This window comes from Rousettus aegyptiacus, unplaced genomic scaffold (assembly GCF_014176215.1).
Source record: "Rousettus aegyptiacus isolate mRouAeg1 unplaced genomic scaffold, mRouAeg1.p scaffold_m13_p_14, whole genome shotgun sequence".
NCBI classification, from domain to species: Eukaryota; Metazoa; Chordata; class Mammalia; order Chiroptera; family Pteropodidae; genus Rousettus; species Rousettus aegyptiacus.
Genome location: NW_023416289.1, coordinates 48070978 through 48094653, shown reverse-complemented (window position 1 = coordinate 48094653; position 23676 = coordinate 48070978). Strand labels below are relative to the sequence as shown.

General features: G+C 38.4%; 1 protein-coding gene across 2 annotated transcripts in view; it reads right to left on the bottom strand.

Annotated features, from left to right (window-relative positions):
- SCAPER (S-phase cyclin A associated protein in the ER) overlaps positions 1 to 21494 on the bottom strand; it is a 197247-nt gene extending 175753 nt beyond the window's left edge. For both annotated transcript variants that reach the window (XM_016125783.2, XM_016125786.2), the window contains exons 1-5: positions 21420 to 21494; positions 16053 to 16111; positions 13032 to 13149; positions 10661 to 10731; positions 4267 to 4464 (exon numbers count right to left, since the gene is read on the bottom strand). In XM_016125783.2, the coding sequence (XP_015981269.2) occupies positions 4267 to 4464; positions 10661 to 10731; positions 13032 to 13149; positions 16053 to 16058 (393 nt within the window). In that variant the 5' untranslated portion in view covers positions 16059 to 16111; positions 21420 to 21494. The remainder of the gene's footprint in view (positions 1 to 4266; positions 4465 to 10660; positions 10732 to 13031; positions 13150 to 16052; positions 16112 to 21419) is intronic.
- Positions 21495 to 23676: the final 2182 nt, after the last annotated feature.

Below are 23676 nucleotides of genomic sequence, written 5' to 3'. Positions count from 1 at the left end.
CTCCACTTAAGTATATGATACTGAATGGTTTTCCAGAGGTTGTCACTCCCAATAGCAGTGCACGAGGGTTCCCTTTTCTCCACATTTTGTCCAACACTTTTTATTTCTTATCTTATTGGTAACATAAACTCTAACAGGTGAGGTGGTATCTTACTGTAGTTTTGATTTGCATTTCCCTATAACTAGTGATCTTGGGCATTTTTTTCATACATTTGCTGGCTATCTGTATGTCTTCCTTAGAAAAGTATCTGTTTAGGTCCTCTACTCACTTTTTAAACAAATTGTTTTTTTTCTTGTTAAGGTGTATGAATTGTACAATAGCCAAGATATGGAAACAATTCAAATGGCCTTCAAGAGATGACTGGATAAAGAATATGTGGTACGTATACACAATGGACTACTACTCGGCCATAAAAAGGTAAAATATTGCCATTTACGACAACATGGATGGATCTTGACAGTATTTCGCTACATGAAATAAGATGGAAAAGGACAAGAACCATATGATTTCACCATATGTGGGATATAAAATCAGAAGCTATAAACAAACAAAAAAATCAAACACATAGATACAGACAACAGAATGGTGGTTACCAGAGAGAAAAATGCTAGGGGGAGAACAAAGAGGGTAAAGAGTGTCGAATACGAGGTGATGAAAGGAGACCATCTTTCAGGTGGTGAGCACATAATGGAGTATGCAGATGTAATATTATTAAACAATGTTATCCCAATAAATTTTAGAAAATGATCATGTTTTATAATTACTTTTCCATAACTCTTTGACTGACTTTCTAGTACAAGTGGTACTCGAAGACCTCCAAAACACTTTTTGGTTATAAATAATTAAAAAGATATTGCTGCACTATGGAAATCAGGCCAAAGACAAATAATAAATGTACACCAAATTACAAACAAAATACAGTACTAACCTCGCTTCAGTCACAAAAGTCATATTCTACTTTAAAAGACTCCTCCGAACAAAGAAGTATTGTTTATTTCCTTTCAAAGGTAATAATCACTGGTAATGATAGTGTTCTACAATCAGGAAAAGGAAAACTTAAACAATTTAGTTGGCTTCCTTTTCTCAATGCTCCTAATATAATTCAAATTCTTTAATTAAATTCGCTCAACATAAATCAACTACATTAGAACACAGAAAGATTTAATTCAGAATAATTTATTCCATAAGTTTTCTGAATTTTCCTTTTTGCTAGAAGAGAAGGGAGGAGGAGGAGGAGGGAAAACAACCCTCTACAAGACTGAGCAGCTGTACCTCTGACACTAGCTGGCACAGAGAAGTTACATTTGGAGGCTTAAACAACCTATTTTAAGGAGTGTTTAGCTCAGTGTTATCGGGAATGATCAGAGTGGTACCATGAAGCTGTAATCCGAGTCATGTTTTACGAACAAGGGAACGCAAACAAGACAAGCAGCTAGAGCAGGCTCACAGTCACTGATGCACATCTTTGTCCCCACAGCTAAGAAGGCCATTTTGTCAAGCAGGATGAAACAGAACAAAAGTGGCTCTGAAAGTAATGTTATGGGCATTCAGATCACTACATATAGATGTACAGCTAAAATTACCAATTAGTTTACCAATTGGCTGCAATGGATTTGATTGGTTTGTAATTAATTCTAGTTACTGGCGCGCAGAGCAGGATGGTTGGCGCCATCGCTTGCCCTCCTGTCACACAACACTAGAGCGCAGACCCTCGGGCCCAGGACACTGATACAGCCCTCAGTTCAGCTGGAGGAATGAGCACAGTAGTGAACCACTGTGGTGATGGAGGGGTGGAAACACATGTCACACAAGACATCAGTGATCAGACTTACGAAAGACAAAGCTTTACCAAAAGTGATAGAAGTTCTTAAAAGTATTTTTAAGAACTGTTTAAAAAAAAAAAAAAAAAAACCTACTAATAGAATAAGTAGTTCTAAAAGGGAAATCATCTGGAAGCCAAATAACAAGTAAACCACTCTCAATACTATTAATAATATCAGTCAGTCATCCGCACATGTGATTCAAGCACTACCTCAAGCTTCTGTGAGACAAGTTGAGAGGATGGCTACCTCACTCACCATGCACTCTCCAGAGGCAATCTTCCCCAGGCCACCCTCTAACCCACACTATATGGAAGAAGGGGAAATGCAGTGGGGATGGTTAGAGTACAGTTTTGTTGGAATGTCAGCTCTTAGCAAGTCATGTATTAAAGCAGCTGATGGCATAACAGGTACATCTTCAAACTGAAAAAATGAAGTATTTAGCCTCTTTTGATTTCCGAGGTAGGCTCTCGTCAACAATCCTGGCTGAAATAGGAAACACACTTTTTACTCTTTACTATTTACTTATTATATGAACTACATACCATAGGTATTATTAACTGCACTTTACATATGAGACAAAGAACTGAACTGTGGTTACATAACCAAGGCTAAAGCACAAAAATCACAAATAGGGATAAATCTTGCCAGTACATCTGCAAATCAAGTGATGAATCCATCAGAAAAATGAGGAGAAAAAATGGTTATGTATCTCACAAAGGTACTAATCAAATGAGATAACAAAATGCTTGTTTAAAAGATTAGGGGAAAAAACGACCTCTAGGTATATATACACAGCACATGCTTTGACCAAATGCTACACTACCTGTAAGTCCTGGATGGGAATAGTAGTAAAGCTGAGTATGAAAATAACTTTTAAGCTCTTAGATTTTACTTTTCAGCATGAATCTCTGAGCATCCTGGCACAGCATAAAGAACAGAGAACACATACTCTGCTCACTTTGCAAACGTCTTCTCCATGCTCATAACCTACAACCTGAACAACAAATTTCTATTTGTTGAATTTTCACAGCACTTCGGTAGATGAGTGACAGAGCCAGAAGTAAAAGCCACACTGCCTTGTGGTCAAGTCAAGCTTCCTTGAATATAGTGCCATGAGGAAGGAGCATGGGTTTCTGTTGCTCATCATGGAGACAAGATTACAAATCGTTAAACTCATTTCTACGAAGTAGTACACATTTTAAAACCAAATCTGGTTTCTCCAATCTTGTTATTTTTCATCAAAGAATCAAAGAATCTGCTGATCTGATTGATCTCTAGAGCTGACCCAGAAGTTACATAGGCCCACATGCTCATTTTACGAGAAACTAAAAGCCAAAATTAAGTCCAATGGTGTCTTCTACCACAACATATTGATTCATTAAACTCATAGGATATGATTTCGCTTAAAAATATTTTTTAAAACAGGATGTTTTACATGCTGATAGTAACATTACTTGTGACAATCAAGTCATAAATTTGCATTTCAATTACTGTTCATTCTGAAACCAGCTGCCTGCCGTCTCAAAGTATAACTTTCCTTTGATCCTACATATATTTCAAAGGTTAAATAAGGAATTCCAGGGTTTTCAACACAGTTCGCTATAGAAACAGAGAAGCTGCTTTTGTAATATTTCTAAAGATGTATCGCTCTGGTTTTTCTCAAAATAATTTTATTTAGTATAAAGTAATATAGAATATAATTTTTATTTACCAAAAGGCCAGCCATTTAGTGAATTTTTAAAGACAGCTTATGCTGTGTATCTGTTTAATATCCTATTACAAACACATGGTTATCTAAAAATAGAAATACACCTTCCCATGACATTCCACTCCCACCCTGGATTGTTTGTGGTTAGCCATCAATCTCACTTTTTCCTGACCAGAGTGAATTAGGAGAGTGATAAGTATCTCAACGAAAAGGGAACATGTCCAATTCAAGACATTAAACATGAAACCAAAGAATGTGAAATCTCACCAGTGCCACCTACAGGACCAATGGAGAATGTATAGAAGAGATTTTTTAAATAATTGTGTGTTTGTGTGTGTGTGTGTGTGTGTCCACTCCTTTGATTTCTTGTATATCAAGACAGGACTACATATTAAGAGAGCTTTCTACCAAACCTTACAGCGAATATAAAAGTACATAATCAGGTAATGCAAACAATGACAAGAGTACTCGTGAAAAATCAAAAGCAAGGAAAACCTGAAACACAGAAACTGAGAGAACAGTGGTCTCAAGGGGTAGGGGAAAACAGGGAATGTTGATCGAAGAGTACAAACTTTCAGGTGTAAGGTGAGTAAGTTCTGGAGATCTAACATATAGCGTGATGACTATAATTAATAATACATTACTATATACTGAGATAAATGATCAAGTAAGGTGTAGCAAAAATTGGAGATGCTGACTTCAAATGGATTACAAAGCCTCAAAGTAAACCTTACCTTACACTCCACCACACTCTGATCTGATTCACAAGTTACATAGATTTCATCTACTGCCCGGCGAAGATTGTCAAAAAGAAATGCCCAGTATCTAGCTCTAAGATCAATTTTCCGAGGGTGCCTTGTTTTAGTCGGACTTTTATCAAAAGGTTTATCTCCAGTTGTAGATGATGTTATTTTACAGTCTACTGAAGTATTCTGGTGAAACAAAACAAAACATGAAAAAGATATTTATTTAAATCCTCCAAGAATTGGATTCTTATGTAAAGTACATTTTTTCAACATAAATACTTTAAAATGTCATTCTTCTTTTCAGCTTATATCATATCACACTGAATTCATCTAAACAAAGCTTTTCATTAACAGAAACAACAGGTTTGCAAGGTTAATTTTTATTTCCAATATGTCTTAATGTACATTAGAGTGACTTCAACTGTGAATGGGTCCTCAGTCAAAAAGGAGCACTAAGTGGCTCCTGACTCACTGGGATACATGTGCGGCACACTGACACACGTTTATGAATAATAAGCAGTGTCAACATGTTGAAATTTCTTGCATATATTTTCATTTAGAAAATAACAAAGACTATAGTATATTCAGTTGCTGTATTTTATCTTAAATCACTTCTCCACTTAGAGTAAAAATTAACATATAAATGTGAAAGAACTGACTAGAAATGAACACTGATAGATAATAAAACCAAGTACTAGCTGCATAGCAATCTCACAAAACCAAGTAACTTTAGTTTCCTCAGATTCACAGGCCAACTTTTAAAATAAAAGATTATATTCTACAGTTTCATAGACTTACCACAAAATCCTTCTACCAAAAACATAACCATATAGTTTATATAAAGACCTACATTCAAAATGAAAACCTGAAGCTTCTTCCTAGAGTTACTTATCTCTCTTATGGCTACTCAAACTGATAAATAAATACATACATACATACATATATACGTACGTACTAATCTACTAAATTTAGAACAACAAACAGTCCCAGATTTCTTTGGGTTGTTTCATATGTGTCTATCATTCCTGTTTCCTTGTTAGTCTTTTTCTTTTTCATAGGTTATAGCCCCCTATTTTGTTTTAGGTTTTCACCTTCAATATAATAGTAATTTCTATACTTCATAAATCTTTTCTAGCCATATTCAGCTTATAGAGAATAATCACAATCAAAAAACATGATGTGCATGCACACACATGCACACACACACCTTAAAAGGTTGAAATGAAGCTGCTCATCCTCCTTCCCCAGTCACATCTAGACTATAGTTGCCAGATGTAGCAAATAAAAATTAGCAAATATTTTATCTGACAGCCGTAGTCCAGGAACAAATTCTCTTCATTCAGGCAATACATTTAAAGCAATCATCAATAATCCACAAAACCTTTGCCTCAACTGCTCTCCAAGTTCTTTCCAGCCCTAGCAGTAAATGGTTTAAGTATTATGGCGAATATCCCCTTCTTGTATTCAACCAAACTCAAAATCACATTCAACTAGCATCTGTCCCGGAGCCCAGCTTAATTCTGCTCATTACTTCCCTGATAACTATGACAATGATAATAAATAATTTATACAAGATTATAGATCATAAATCGTCTTAACATAATCTTCCAACCTCTTTCACACCATTTTTAAATTATGTATTATTAGCTCCACTTTACAGCTTAGAAAACTGAAGTTCGGAAGTTAGCAGATTTGTCCAAGATCACGTAGCCACAGGAGACCCTCTGCATAGATATCAACAAGCATGACTGTTGGATGGTATTCTAAATATTTCATTTTGTAAGATACTGCCTGTCTTTCAAAGTGGCTGCACCACGTGGTATTCTCATCCCTGATGAGTGAGGGTTCCCATGATTCTGCGTCTTCACCAGCACTGGATGCTGTCAGTGTTCCTGATTCGGGCCATTCCAATAGGTGTGTAGTGGTATCTCATTGTTGTCTTAATTTCCATTTCCCTGATAATATATGATGTAGACTATCTTTTCACCTGCTTATTCGCCATCTTTCTATCCTCTTTGATGAGGTGTGTTAAGGACTGGCCTGCTTTTCAATCAGGTTGTTTGTTTCCTGTTCAGTTTTAAATAGTGCTTCGTACATTTTGAATAGCAGTCTTTTATCAGATGTGTCTTTTGCAAATATTTTCACCAAGTCTGTGGCTTATCTTTCCATTCTCTCGACATTGTCTCTTCTAGAAATGAAGTTTTTAATTTTAATGAAATCTAGTTTACCAATGATTTTTTTCATGGATCATACCTTTGGTGTTATATCTAAAAAGTCATTGTCAGGAGTGACATCAGCATCATAGTGAGACACTCACTTTGTCTCTATCTTTCAATCTATAACTAGTGGGACCTTCCTAATTCAATAAAGGTTCCTCCAGTCAACACACCAGGACACCGAGAGATCCACACATATGCCCATCTGAAAGTGAGTGGATCGGGGCACATGGGGAGGTGAAACTGGCAGAATGGCAGGAATGGTGCCTGTGACCTTGGGACCCTCGCTGCAGTGGCTGAGTCTACAGCCCCAGCAAGTTCTGTAGCAGCAGCAGAGATGGGATGTGCCACTCTGGCCCTCTCTACCATGGCCTCAACAAAGGAAAAGAAGGGCGGCAGTGGCATCGGCACTATGACTCTGGCTACCACCCCCAGCTCTCACATCGGTATCCACAACCCCAAACCGCAGTCTTTGGTGGCAGCATATGGGAGCCTGAAAACACCAGAAGCAATCAAGGCACCAGCTACTCCAGCTCTCCCACCCACCCGCCCAGTGCAGTGTGCAAGACCAAGAAGACCCCAGATGCAGCAGGGACACCCACCATCCCGGTGGCAACACAGCAACCATAGGGATACCAGTAGCAGCAAGGCACCAGCAACACCCCCAAGGCACAAGCAGCCAAGAAGAGGGTACCTCTGGCAGAGGCAGTGCAGGTGAAGGGTAGAAAGTATCGGCTATCATCAGATATAACCAGTCAGTGCAGGTAAGAGAAACCAAAACCCTGACCTATAGTGCCACCTAATGGAAATTTAAAAAAAAAAAAAAAAAAAAAAAAAGGCCTCTAACTATCAACCTGCTGAACCCTTATAACTAAAGCAAACAAAGCTTTACCTAATAAGAAAGGTGTTCGTTCACTATTTCACACACCCTGGCTGAGGAAAACTCATCGAGCACCATAAATAATCACAATAACACAGTATCACAAAAAGCAAATGGCAATACTCCACAAACCAAACTCAGAGTCACAACTGTGATCAGATTGTGATCAAATGATAGAAAATTCAAAATCACTATAATGAAGTAACTCAGCAAGATATAAAACTCAAAAAGGCAGTTCAATGAGCTCAGGAATAAAATTCATAAACATAAGGAGTACTTTACCAATGAGATTGAAGAACTGAATAAATGAGATAAAGAAAGCATTAGAAAGCATGGAAAATAGAACAGATCAAATGAAGACAGAAATCAGGGAATGATTAACATAAAAGAGGAAAACTAAGATTTTTTTTTGGATGAAAGAACTCTACAAGAACGATCTGCTTCCATTAGAAAGGGCAACATCAGGATAATGGGGATCCCAGAATGAGAAGAAGAGAACAGAGAGCCCATTTAAAGAATAGGTGAAATAGAATATATAGATGTCAAACGATAACACACACCTGAAAATTATATGACTGTATTAACCACTGTTACCCCAATAAACTTAATTTTAAATAAATACATACATACATACATGCGTACATACATACATACATAAAGTAAAATAAAATAAGAATACGTGAGAACTTCCCAAACCTGGGGAAGGAGCTGGACATGCAAGTACAAGAGGCTAAAAGAAGAAGTTATCTCAACGCAAAAAAACCTTCTCCCAGACACGTTATATTAAAACTGTCCAAAGACAACGATAAAGAAAGAATTCTAAAGGCAACCACAGAAAAGACACAGTAACCTACAAAGGAACCCCATCAGGCTAATATTAGATTTCCCAGCAGAAACTCTACAGGTCAGCAGACAGTGGAATGACATATTAAAAAGACCAAAAGATGAAAACTGCCAATAATAATTTATGCAGCAAAGCTGTCCTTTAGATATGAAGAAGGAATAAAGGCTTTCCCAAACCAGAGCTGAGGGAATTCACAAGACCTGGCTTACAGGAAAAGTTAAAAGTAGCTCAGCAATCAGAAAGGAAAAGGGAAAAGTACATAAAAGTTTGACAAGGTGATAAATAGGGAAAATCAGAAAATTGCAACTCTATTACAGAATAGTGTTAAACAATTGTAGCTTAAGGTTAAAGAAAAAAGCATTAAAAATAGCTAGCGCTACTTCAATTTGGTAATGAACACAAAATATACAAAGGGATAATTTGTGATTAAAACATAAAGGAGGAAAAAAACAAACTTGTAAAGGTGAATAACGATAAGATGCTATCAGAAGAAAAAGGACTATTTTAAAAGACATCTTTTATAAACCTCACAGTTACAACAAAACAGAATTCTAGAGACACAAAACTGAGAAAATAAAGGAAAGCATCACAGGAAACTACCAAAAATGTCAATCAGAAACACAGGAAAAAAAAACGATGTACATACAAAACAATCAAAACAAAGAATGGCAGTAGTATGTCCTCATATATCTTAATTACCTTAAATGTAAATGGACTGAACTCACCAATCGAAAGGCACAGAGCAACAGGATGGATTAAAAAAGAGATCCAACTATATGCTGCTATCAAGGGACTCATCTCAGCTCTAAAGACAAACACAGACTCTAAGTGAAGAGTTGTGAAGATGATACTCCAAGTAAATGGTATCCACTGAAATTATGTGTAGCCATACTTTTATCACAAAAAAATAGACTTCAAGCCAAAAAAGGTAACAAGAGACAAATACAGATGATAAATAATGATAAAGAGGACAATCCATCAAGAATATATAACGTGTACTAAGATATATGCATCCAACTTAAAAGCACCGAAATATATAAAATACTTATTAACAGACCTAAAGGGAGAAATTGATAGTACCACAATAGGAGATTTTAGTGCCCCACTTACACCAATGAATAGACCATACAGACAAAAAGGTAAGAAGGAAACATCGGCCTTAAATGATACATCAGACCAGATGGACTTATCAGATGTATTCAAAACATTCCAGCCAAAAGTAAATGAATACACATACTTCTCAAGTGCACATGGACAGGCTACATGCTGGGACACAAAGCAAGTCTCCATAACTTTAAGACTGCAATTATATCAACCATCTTTACTGACCACGACAATATAGAACTAGAAATCAACTACGAGATGGAAAAATCACAAATATGTGGAAATTAAACAACATGTTACTGAAGAGCAAATGGATCAACGAAGAAATCAAAGGAGAAATCAAGAAATATATGGAGAAAAATGAAAATATGAAAACCAGTATCTATGGGATGCAGTAAAAGCAGTATTATGAGGGAAGTTTTAACAACACAGGCCGACCTCAAGAAGAAAGAAAAGTCTCAAAAAATCTAACCTTACACCTAGAGAAACTAGGAAAAAGAACAAAGCCCAAAATCAAAAGAAGGAATAGTAAAAATCAGAGCAAATAAATGAAATAGACAAAAAAGACAAAAGAAAAGAGATTAAAAGGACAAGAGAAAAAATGTTTCTTTAAAAAGATAAAATTAACAATCCTTTAACTAGAGTCACTAAGGAACAAAAAAAGAGTAGACTCAAACAAAATCAGAAAGGAAAGAGAAGTTATAACAGATATCACAGAAATACAAAAGATATTAAGAAAATATTACAAAAGGCTATATGCTAGCAAACTGGACAACCTAGAAGAAATAAATTCTTAGAATCATATAACCTTCCTAGACTGAATCATGATTTAACAGAAAATCTAGTAAGGAAAATTAAAAAGTGTAATCAAAAATCTCCCCAAACCAAAAGTCCAGGACCAGATGGCTTCTCTGGTGAATTCCACCAAATATTAAAAGAAGATTTAACATCGCAGTTTCCTCGTTTGTAAATGAAGAATAATGCCTACATCAAAGGATTATGGAGAAGGAAATAAATTAATATTTGTAAAATATTGAGCACCAGCTAGGCACATAGTACTATGTAAATGTTAAAGAAAGTTACGTTAAATCTATACATGAAAATAAAATATACAATATTCAAATCCTGAAAAAGATTTTATAATTTAAATTAAAAGTCAGTAAGTAGAGTCTAAGGCCATGCCACACTGAACGTGCCTGATCTCGTCAGATCTCAGAAGCTAAGTAGGGTCAGGTCTGGTTAGTTAGTACGTGGGTGACAGACCATTTAGGAATATCAGGCGCTGTAGGCGTTAAAAAAAAAAAAAAGTCAGTAAATAGAAAATTGTATATTTTATACCTGTTTAGTAGTTTTATGAGTGCCTTGAATTGTCCTCTTTGATTTTCCACCAGTTTGACATTTAGATTTTCCTTCAATGCAAGGATAGATAAATATATAGATCAACAAACATATAATTTAAAATCACAGTACACAAATCATTCAAGCATATTAATACATAATCTCCTTCCGGAGACCACAGAACAGTACAATCTATATACATGGTCAATATGAACTACGAGTATAACAAAAAAAAAAAACAGAATTCCAAGCAAATGCTTTCACTGAACAGCTTTCTCAGAACAGGAGTAATCAACTTCTTAGAGCAATCAGATATCCTGACTATTTGAAAACAAGGTCAAGTTAGTGATACTTCTCAACATATATATACAGGTCTGTAAAATACTTATTTGAATTTAAATTTTATTTCAACAATAAAATTAAGAATATATTTTTACCATATAAATTCAGTATTTTGTTTTGATTAATTAACCTGATTTATGAAATACATGGTTTCATTTGAAAAGGGAGGTTTCCAGTTCTTTGTACTTTTGCTACTGGATATACCTTTCTCACTTGCTCTGTTTTACAAGAAGACAATGACTGCTGTTTTATAATCACTATTCTAAGAGCGATTCAAAACAGGAGTAGAATTCTATTACCTACAACAAAGTAACTTCCCTTTTGGCAAACTAATTTTGGGCCGGAGCCCCAAAGCAGTACAAATACATACACCTACCCACAGTTTACCTGTACACAAGTGGGCCTGCCCACTGTTTGACCAGCATGAAGAACTCTATACTCACCTACAAAACCCTTTAGTCACCCTCTCACTTAAGAAAACAATGTACCAGCAGGCTTTTGAGAATTTTTAGAATGTCCAGTAGAATAACCGGCTTAGAGCAAGTACCAGAGGAAACAGAAATAAAAGAACAGATGAAAACTTATAAAAATTGAATTATTATCCTCAGAAATATCTGAGTATATATTGTAGCCAAAAAGCAAAAACAAGTCACTGCTTTTTAGTAAAAGCAAAATATTTTTCTATAATTGGCAGTTTCAGCAATATAAAATAATCCTTACCAAAAATCATGAAGTTAACATTCTTCTTTTATCATCATTAGTATATTCAGAAAGTTCTAATTCTCTGTTTATAGTTCCATTATTTTGTGATAAATATAAATAAAGCTGTGAAATTGTACTGGCTAATTTTTTACATACTTATATGCGAAATTAAATTATACACTGATATGTGATTCACTACTGTTATTTTCCTGCCTTTTTACATGTTTTTAATAGAAGCCACTTTAATAAACACCATCAGATTATTTTGTGCTCTGAGTAATTCATGGAAAATGGAAAATAAATTTTCACAAAACATTCTTAATACATAGCAACCATAGACCTTTTTAGGTTTTATGGTGTTAACTTTGTAGTAAAAAATGTCAATATTTTTTTATCAAAGAAATAAATACTAAGCTCCTTATGAAAATTTTAGCTAATCAGGAGCTAAATGTAAAAAGATAATTTAATTTCCCCCTCTCCTGGAAAGTTTTTCTGATTCAAAATAATGCTCTCTAAAAATAGCTAGAAAGACTGACAAAGAAAAGCTACCGAGGGAGAAGTAGTCCCAACAGATATTTTTAAATACTATAATGCCTCCGTAATTAAAACAGTGTGGCACTCACACATGAATTAAATAGAAAGACTAGTGAAAAAGAATGTAAATACATATGGAAATTCAAAGGTGGCATCTCAAATAACTGGAGCAACTTGTTACCCATATGGAAAAAGACAGATTAGATCCACACTTCACACTATATGTTAAGAATAAACTACAAATGAATCAGGTATAAATGTACAAAGAGAAAATAAATGATATAAAATTCTAAATAAAATTAAAATGTTTTTAAAAATGTAAACATAAATAAGAATAAAACACAGGTAAAAACTCTTATACAGCTTGAAACACCCTGACGTGTAGGGATGGTCTCAAAGACCAAGAACATGTCAAAAGGAAACAGGAGGCAGCTTAACAGGTCTCCCACTAGACAAACCTAGACCAATCTAAGCATCAATATAGAGTGATGGCTTGCAACTCATTAAATAAAAAAACAGGAGTCCATACAAATTTAAATACATACTCTAAATTGTAAATACAAAGGAGAAAAGGGAAAGCCCCCCCTTACATTAGAACGTCAACTAAGAAATAAAGGAACAATGTGGTTAGCAAACTACCATCTTGAAACCACCAGAGCACGAAATAACTTATTCAGCTAAGAATTATTAATTTGCCCAAGAGTCCTAGTTACAGTTTTCAGATTATCTACCCTTTAGACCTAAATATAACTTTCCAATTTCCAACAAAATGAAACTTATTTTTAATACATACCATCATCCTCTTTGTTTTCAAGTGGAACACTCCAAGCTATTAGATTTCTTGCTGTACGACCCTCCTCTGCAACTATTCTCCTTACTTTGTCGTGACTATTAGAGCGCTGAAATGAAGCCTGTGTACAGAAGAGAGTATTTACTAGGTTATTAGATTAGTCAACATGTAAAATATATTTGGTAAATAAATCCATTATTTCTCATATTTCTCAGAAAAATATTTAAGACTAATTTGGGATTGGAAAGGTGGTTAAACAGCGAAAAGGAAGTCGCAGATCTCTCTTAGTTCTAAAAAGACTGAATTTTACAATTTAAAAATCAACAATTTAAAGAAAAAATACAATCTAAGGTCAGAAAGTTTCCTAAGGAGTAAAACACTGCTGGTACCCATTGCAGCTCCACCTCTTACATAGGTCAAGGTATGGAAGAGATCAGTTTTAACAAATATGCTATATGTTCCCCTTGAAAACTCTCTGCGGCATAAAATGTTTTCAAGAATCCTATTTTTTCCCTAGAGATAATGTTAAAGTAAATTTCCATTCAGCTGTAAATTTCCACTGCATAATTTTATCACCAAGTAATTGGGATCTAAACAATAATTCCTATAACTGACATATTTAAACTGCAAATTTTAAAACTCAAACTACTGCACACAATGAGTGTGTGCATATGAATAGGTGTGTGTGCATATATACACGAGCACATGTAAAATTTCTTGCTTACTCTAGCCCCAACCAGTGGAAAGCAACACTAGCCTACAGGTGCAAGCCCACCAAGACCCTGGGCAGTGGGAGCCAGGCCCAGTAATGTAAAGGAAAATAACTCTCCACTAATGAAAGCTATATGAAAACACCCTGTTTTTATAAGCCAAATATCTATGACAAGAAAGGGGCTCTAAAGCATCCCTATCAGCAGGAGGATATCGGCTCTTTGCCTAACCCTTTGTTCTTTGTGGGCAATCGGGCTCTTTCTGAAAAAAGTTCACTACTGGGCCTAGCCTCAAATTCCAGTTCTATTAATGGGTGCCTTCATTCTCTCCTAGTTCTTGCCAGCCTGGTCTGTGTAGCATTCCTGGGATTTTTAGACAGTATGTTTACTGGGCAATTACTATGTGCAAAAGCACTGTGGCAAACAGAGGAGAATACAAAGAAATATAAGGCCTCAAAGAGTTAACGATCTAAATGAGTGAACCAAACATGTAGAAGAGCAAAAACTAATATATGAATTAATCGGTATAACAGCTAGTCTCCAAAGATATCCCCTTCCACTCAACAAACCACACCTGCTAGTATTTACACCCTTGTGTCACCCCCTGAATCTGGTGCTGTGACTTGCTTTTTGACCAATGAAAGTAAAAGTAACACTGCATAACTTCTGAGATTACATCTTAGGAGACCAGGTCAAAAGAAGCTTTAGAGTCTCCACACGGGTCTCTTCCAATGCTCCCTCTTGGGATACTCACTCCTGCAACACTGTCATAAGGCCAAGAGAAGCCCAAGCCACCAACTAGTAGAGAGACCAGGTAAGGCAGCACCCTGGTTGACAGTCCCAGGTGAACGCCCAGCTGCCAGACACCATCCACTAAGCACCTTGGATGTTCCAGCCAAGTCGAGCCCCAGATAACTGCTGTCATCCCAGCACCCCAGGCACAGCATAAAAACCACTAGTCAACCCACAGATTCATGAGAGATAACAGGAACTATATGTATGCACTCACCCACAATACACACATCTACATTTCTATATCTATCTGCACAGATATTAAAAACCAGGAGTTAATACTAAAATCTCCAATTTCAATACCACACCACAGGGTTCATTTTAGCCTTCCCCTTTCCTTAATTATAATTTCTTTGTCCAACAGTAAGAGATCTAGCTCTCATTAGGGAAACTATATTTACTTATGTGTTTGATTCTAACATACAAAGGTAGCTTCGGAATCCTGTTGTGGATGATCATACGCATTTTTCATTTACTTTCAGGTTTCTGGCCACCTTCCTTAGTCACAATTGGCAGATAAGCAGTGCTTTTACTATACCTTGCCCATGAAAGCTGTCTAAAAATAACAGAAATCAACAAGAAATACTATGCAGCTATACAAAGGAATGGAGATTGCTAATGCTCTAGGGTACATTGTTAAGTAGAAGAAAAACAAGGTATGAAACTATGATATCTGTGGGTTCAAGAAAGAGTGATGAAAATACACATAATATACATTTGCATATGTATACTTCTCTTTGAAAATATGAGTAATAAAGGATAAAGCAAAAACTAGTAAAAATGATTACCCACATACCTATTAGGATAGCTATGATCAAAAAAAAATAATAATAAGTGTTGGCAAGGAAAAGGAAGGAGGCAAATCACAGACTCTGTGCTAGGAAACCTGAGTGGAAAACATGTAATTTTGTTTTACAATGGACACACCAAATTTCTCAAGGAGGTATGTAGGCAGACTGGATTCCCTCATAAACTGCATTCCCTCCTCTTCCTGGGTTTGAGTAGGATAGCTTAAGAAGATACTTGGAACTGCCTGAAAAACTTGAGTTAGAAAAGTGTGAGGGAGGGAGACCTCTCTGTCCTCCTCTCTGGGGAGTTTCACCACATCAGCCCTTATCACAGATCCAGAGACTATCCTGGCCCAACCTCCACGCTGCTTGCTCCAGGGAGAGTATGGCTCTGTTAAGAGCTGGCTAGGCCCTAGGTAGGAAAACAAGTCAAGCTGTTAGCATGGATTGATTTATAAATTTTTAAGATTAAAACATAAAAGGAGCTGGCTTCCATTTGTATTCCTGCCCTAAGTCCCACAAATGGTTGGAGCCAGTGTGGGGCTCACAGGTTGAATACACATTTATAGTTGTTCACTGTATTACTACTATGCTTTGTAACAAATGTGCTCCACAGAATATCCCTTAACAAATACTACGTCGAAAAAGATTATAAATCAAACATGGATGGAAGAAAGGAAAGAGGGAGGCCAAAAAAAACTAAGGTTAGTGTTTAAGGTAGTTTGATCACTTACCATCATTCTTTAATTATCTTCTATTCTCATTTAGCACATAAACCCATGGGGTATGACTCCTATAATAAAATATATATGTACTATTAGTCATAACATCATCAGGAAATCACATCTATGCACAAAAAGATACAAATGTCATTCTCAAAAGTTTCTCATCAAATTAAACAAAAAATTAAATTGTTCCTCTATGTGGCCTGTTAATGTTTTAAATACTCCAACTCTCCCAATAAAATTAAGTGGAAGAGAAAGTGTTAATTACATGAATAGTCCATGCTATCCCCACCCAGAGTCTTAAAACTTTTTTACTACCATCTATAAGCAGACACACAAACACACTTTATATCCTGACTCAGTTCATACACATTTAACTGAAATGAAAGTTTTACGTGAGAGGACTCTGATCTTTCCTTCTCTACTCTATTTTTTTAATATTTTTTTATGCTGCTTTCACTGAATCCATTCATGATCCACTAACAAATACCAACCCATTATACAAAATCCTGTGTAACTTCTCCTTAGGAACTTTCGAAAACAGACTTTTGTCAGAATATCTTAATTACCAATTACATAAGACTCTACATAGAAGAGACTTTACTTTTCAGGTAAACTACTTAATGCGGCCAAACCTTTACTCAAAGAAATCCAAAACTAGATAGAACACAAGGTTCAGGGAAATTACTAGAAAGAATGGCCTAACCTTGTATGAAGAGCTAATTAACAAAGAAAGGCAGGCAGCAATTGGAACCAAACTTTCTTGGATGAGAGCTGAGGTCATTTATCTTTTGTCAAGTGAATTTGCTCCCTTTAAATGCAGCACCTCAAACGAAAAAATATTTCCAACAAAGACTCATACAAATACTCACGGCAGTAGTATTCACAATAGCCAAAAAGTGGAAACCACCCAAATGTCTATCAACCAATATATTAAAACAGTGGGATATTGATAAAATGAAATATTATCCAGCCTTAAAAAGGAAGAAAGTGTTTGTAGATGCTACAACGTGGATACACCTTGAAAACATTCTGCTAAGTGAAAGAAGCCAGTCACAAAAGGCCACATGTAGTATAATTACATTTATACATAGTGTCCAGAAAAGGCAATCCAGAGAGTCAGAAAATAGATCATTGGTTGTCTAGGCCTAGGGAGTTGGAAGAAAACTGGAGTGACAGCTAATAGTACTGGTTTCTTTGGGGGAATGATGAAAATGTTCTAAAACTCATTATGGTGATGGTGGTACAACTCTGAATACACTAAAAACCCAATTTTTAGATGGATAAACTGTATGACATATGAACTGCATCTCAGTAAAGCCGTTATATGGTTTAAATGTGGCCCCTCTGTTCGCAGCTCTCCAATGCCTCTCCATCTCCCTCAGAGTAAAAGCCAAAGTCCCTGCAGTAACCTAACCACACCTTAAACTTTCTAGCTCCCCATACCCCTCTGACCACACCTCCTATTCCTGTCCACCTTCATGTTTGTCCCTTCCAGCCAACTGGCCTCTTTATGTCCCCAATATACCAGACACACTCTTACCTCGAGGCTGTATACCTGCTGAATCCCATCTGGGACACTTCATCTTTGTTTACACGGTGTGGTCAGTAAGGCCTTCCCTAGCACTCTTAGTAACTGCAACCCATTTATCCTGACTCCCAGCACTGGTGCTCCCTACCCCACTTCTCTTCCAGAGCACTTATCACCTTATCTTACTTATGTAGTCAATATACTGTCCCAGTTGGTTTCATTACTGCTATAGTCTCAAAACAAAGAACAGAACTTGGCAATGAGTAAACATGAAGTAAATACTAATGAATTAAGCCCATGCTAAAGAATCTTTGCTTGCCGTGTTCCTTCTATCTCACTTTCTACATATTCAAAGTCTACGAATTCAAGGCCAGTACAAAAGTCATCTTCGCAAAGCCTACTCTGACATCCCCAGTGGACAGAGATCTTCATCAGAATTCCCAGACCACTTCATCTATATTCTTTACCTCAAAAAAGTGAGGGAAAGCATGATATAGTAGAAAGAGTATGTGGAGGCATCGGAGTCAACCAAATCACTACATGATCTTGAGAAGTCATTTAACCTCTTTGAGTACTGGTATTCTCATCTATAAAAATGAAAGCTAGGGATTTACCCAACAGAAATAAAAACATTTTCCACACAGAGACCTATATACAAATGTTCAAAGCAGCTTTATAATATCCCAAAACTTAAATCAACCGAAGAGATAATCGAATTGTGGTATATCCATATAATAGAATAAAAAGCAACAGAAAAGAATGAACTGATACACGCAACAAAATGGATCAATATGAGACATTATATTCAGAAAGAGAAACTAAACACAAAATAATACACACTGAATGATTCCATATATGTGATGTTTAGGACATGAAAAACTAATCTTAGGTGAGAAATATAAAGAGTTGCCTTGGTTGGAAGGGAAGGACTAAGAAGGGTTCAAGGGAACTTTCTGGGAAATGGAAATGTTCTACATCAGGACTGTGGTAGTAGTTCATGGCTATGTACAAATATGATGATACTTACTGAACTATCTGCTTAAAAAGTGGGTGCATTTTTTGTATGAAAATTACACCTCAATAAAACCAATTTAAATAAAGGGCACACAGCTTAGGAAAAAAATGAAGGCTACCCCTAACTTACAAGCTTGTTAGAAGGCTTAGATGAGAAATATACATGCTGAAATCAGCTTGGCACAGTGGGAAAGAGCACACACTGATGTGGGTATTTCAATTTAGCCAATTATTACAGTTATCAGTTACTCAACCTTGAACAAGTAACTTAATCCCTCAGAAATTCAGTTTTCTCTTCTGTAAAGAGAATAATATCTACATTACAGAGTGAAATGGAAGCATACTAGTTTTGACCAGTTAATACAATATGACACATAATGGGTACTGAATAACTTTTTATAAACAGCATATAAAACCCAGCACATAGTAATAAATTATCTATTCTTCCTATGTTCTCAAAGTATATAATGACCTTAGTAGTTTAAGAAGTTACTGAAAAGTAGTGATTATTTTAGCAAAGCTTCATGAAATCTTTATTTTATTTTTTTTAATTATTTATGCCTACAGCACTTGGTCTTCCTAGGTGGTCTCCAATCCAAGTACTAACCAGGCCTGACCCTGCTTAGCTTCTGCAATCAGGCATCAGGCTTGTTCAGGGTGGCATGGCCATGGACCACGAATCATGGCTCCACTGGGGCACAAACCCATGAATTCCTGCGTGTAAAGCAGACATGCTAACCACTACACTAGGGAACCATGTTCAGCTTCATGAAATCTTTAGTGTTTCATGTCACATAGGAAAAAATCTTTCTATAAATCATTCCCTTGCAATCATTGTTTAAGGTTGGTTCTACCAATGGACTGTAGACTTTTTCTGTTTATATTCCATAAGACCTACTGTCAAAATGAAACATGTTTGTCAAAAAGGTTTACCATTCCAGCATAAAACTGGAAACAGATTTTTAGTAATGACTTACTTTGTTATATAAGCCATTTGCAGTTCTCACTACTACAATTTCAGAAATGCCAATTTCACAGTGCATATCAGATTGTACCATCAGAGAATTGTTTAACTTCTCACTAAATACCGGTACTTTCTAAAGGTTTAAAGAATGTTCACATGACTCCCAAAACATTTTTGCTTCTACTTGAATATCAGGTTGGATTGTGGTTGGGTATGAGATTGAAAGAAATAACAGAATCTCAAGCCCCTTCATCTTATCTTTAAAATCTTCAGGTAAAGTGGTCAAATGAAGGTAGTAATAAAGTCAATATCAAATCGACCTTTTAGAGATTCTTAAATGTCTGTGAGGCACTAGGATAAACATTCTTAAAATCTATGTTTAAAACAAAGTTACTTATAAATGCTTCTGTAAATAGTAACACTTAAAATAGTAACACTGATTATGCATCCATGCATAATCCATCAGGTGGACAGACCTAAACCGCCAGGTTAACTATAGAAAATTAAAAATTACAGTTTAAGGCAGTGAAGCAAAAAGGATTTGTCAAGGACTTACTATGGGCCAGGAGCAGTACCAGATGCTTACAGACACCTCGTTTACTTACGATCCACAAATTTATGAGGATATTTCCCTATTGTACAGATGAGGAAACTAAACCCCAGAAAAATTAAGTAATCTGCCAAAGAACAAGTAACAGAGCAGGGATACAAACTCAGACCAGTCTGGTTTCAAAGCCATCATATCACACTTCCTCCCACAAAGAAGACACTCCAACTCACATTAAAGATTAGCTATTTAAGTAAAATATTAATTTTTTACTGGGCATTACTAGGATCATTTCAATATGTGGCATAAACGAATCTGCACCCAACACATTTTTAGGAAAAGTCATAGTTAATATACAAAAATACAAGGGCCAGAGCACCAACATAAACCAGAGCGGATTAATGGTCAAACTATCAACCCTAGGTCTGAGAGCTGAATCCCAGATCTGCCGTTTACCAGCTCGCGACCTGGTATAAGAAATAACTTAAGTCTCAGTTTCTCCATTCATACAAAGGGCATAGCCTCCTCCCCATCCTCCTACTGCAGATTTTTCATGAGCATGACATAGCTAAGGTTGGTGAAATCAAAATGTAAACCATATATATATGGAATTCCTATTCAGTAAGATGGCTACACTGAGGATAACTTGGCGCAAACAGAATGAGGAATACGGACGACCTCAACAGCAAGCCGCACCGTCTAGGTGGAGCCACGTGACAGCAGCAGGTGCTGCTCGAGGGCGTTTGCCGCCTGTTTTCTAACCATCCTGTCACTCCCGGCGCGGAACGGCGCGAAGGAAGCGCAAGGCGCGAGGCCTAGGTTTATGTATGTACGAAAGATACCACTCCGCCCCGCCTCCCGGGCAGGTGTCGGGCAGGTGTCGGGCAGGTGTCGGGCAGGCGCGGTGAACCCCTGTGAGAATGAGCGGATAGCCGGCACCTGTCAGGTAAAGGCCAGCAGGGCGGCTCCTCCGCAAACTCCTTGCCATTTGGACATTCCAGAAATGTCGGTCGACTCGCGCCGCCGGGGCCGCCTCCGGGAGGGGTGCGGCGCCCTCCGCCCCCACACCCTGACGGCGCCCGCCCACCTCGCCCGCGGTCTCCTCAGGGGACCGCCGGGCCCTCGGGAGTGGCCGCGGCTCCCCTCCCCCAGCAGCGACTCCCGCCCCTCTCTGCCCACACTCCTGAGCGAAGAAAGGGGGTGAAGGAGCGTACCCCGCCGCCATTTTGTCCCCGGGGTCCCCACAAGGCATTCCGCTGGCCGACGTCCCCGCCTCGGCCGGCCCGTTCTGCGCGACGCGCGCCCCTCGCGGACACTCACCCCGGCAGCCCTGCGCAGCTCGGGCGGTCCCCAGCTTCTCGCCGGGAAAGGGGCGGGGCGACCGCCGGCGTGCCACGTGATCCCGCCGCGCCCGGCCGCGCGCTCCCGCCGCCCGCGCGCAGGCGCAGCCTGGCTCGCGACGCGCGTGGGGTGCCGCCGAGGCGGGAGCCCGGCGCGGCTGCTTTTCCCGCGCTGCGCTCGCACCTTAAACGATCTCTGGCCGCACAGCCCGCGCACTCCTGTTAAAACCCTTCCCTCTGCCTTTCTTGTCACCACGGCTAGTGCCACAGATGGACGGCCGACAGGCCCGCCCAGCAAAAGCCTGGGCCTGTGACGACGCCAAACCAGGCACACCCGGCCCCCCCCCACCCCAGGAGCTTTCTTTGGCCCCTCCGTGTGCCGGGCTTGGAGGGTCAGAGCAGAGACTCAAACAGCGTCCTTTCTCTGCTCAGACGAAAGGCGCGAATCAAATGGCCGCAGGTCTGAACCAAATAGGAAAGAAACCCAAGTAGCCCGCGAGTAAGCTCGGACTCCTTACCGTCCCCTGTCGCGTTTCCCACAGCAGCTGGGAAGTCATGGAAGCCAATGGAGTTTACCTCACAATTAGAGCGTGAGCTTGGTGAGGACTGTCAACCAAAGGTCCTGTCACCAGCTCAGTGCCAACAGGCGTCACAAATTTAGGGTGAGGTGAAAGACTACTGGTTGCGGCCACCCAGGTGAGGAGGCCTGGCGTCGCAGCTCCAGCTGGGACTTCCCATCCTCGCGCAGCAGCACAAGGCCGCTAAATTGAGGCGGAGGTGAAGCCGCCTTCCCTGATTGGTCCAATCCCATGCAAGTAGCTCATTGGTCAGGACGGCAGCCACTCTGATTGCTCGAGGTGCAGGTGAGGCTATAGCTAGCCGCACAGCTCTGATTCGATGCGGAAAGTCTCCGTCTTAGCGGTCAAATGACCATTCTAGGCGCTCTCTTATAAGGGTCCACAGAGCTGGCAGGAGCACAATGCGGGAGGCTTGGCAGCGCAGTCTGTGGCTTTTCAGTGAAATGTGGCCTGCGCGAGGGACCTCTGCAAACAGTGGCTGCTAGATTCTGCTTATGAATTTAAGCCCAATTAGCCACAAGGAGTCTTTTTCAGCAGTTACATGCTTCTCAGAATCGACGAGACAGAAGAACCACATTTTTGCCTATGTTCTTGCTCCTTTCCCCTCAGGCCTTCCTAGAAAACTTGCTCTTTCAGTCATCTATTTAGAAAATGTTTTTTAACCACTTACCGCATATCAGATGCTATTGTAGATGCTTGGAGTTAGCCGATAAACTAGATAAAAATTCCTGCCTTCTCGGAGCAGGGTGGAGACAGATAGTAACGAACATGAATAAATTTTATGATGCTAATGTGATAAGCACTACAGTAAACCGAATGAGTAGGATCAGGAGGATGAAGTAGGAACCGCACAGTAATTTCATAAAAGGTGGTCGGAGCCTTATCCTCATCAATTATCCCTTCTCCTCTCCCGTTCATTCCCTTGAGCATTGAACAATCTCAAGTCTCTCCCATCTTGAAATCTCCCGTCCAACCCACCAAACTCCATTTCGACCTCTGCTTGCTTTTTTCTTTTTCCAATCTGCTCTTCACTAGCTATATTTCTCCAATTATCTAAACAAGTATGTCTCTAATTCTTCAACTACTACTCATATCTACTAACTCATGTTGTTATTGCGCTCTGGTTTTTACCCCCCCACACACACCACCACCACCACCACCACATGGAAACTATTCTTTCCAAAGTCACTTAGGATCTCCCCAGTGCAGATCCTGTGGACATCATAATTAGGACCTAAGTTAATTTCTCTGGATTGGTTGACATACCTTCTACCTGGAAACACTGTCTTTCCTTGCCAGCTATTGTTACTCTCCTGATCTCACTTCTCCATCTCCAATCACTCCCTCTCCATTTCTTTTGAAGCTGCCTTTTATTTCTCCTATCCCTTAAGTGTCAATATGCCTCACAGAGAGGTGCAAAACCTCTCTTTTCCCCTTGGGCACACTCTCTCTGCTGATCGCTTCCTTTTATATCACCTTAGATAGCATCTTTGTGCTCTAAATTTCCAGATATATATCTCCAGCCTTGATTTCTTCTTTGAGCTCCAGATCCAAATGGTTATCTCCACCTGAACCTCTCAAAAATAGAAAATATTCATTATCTTTTTATATACATATAAAACAATTTTATTGAGACATAATTTACATACCATACGATTC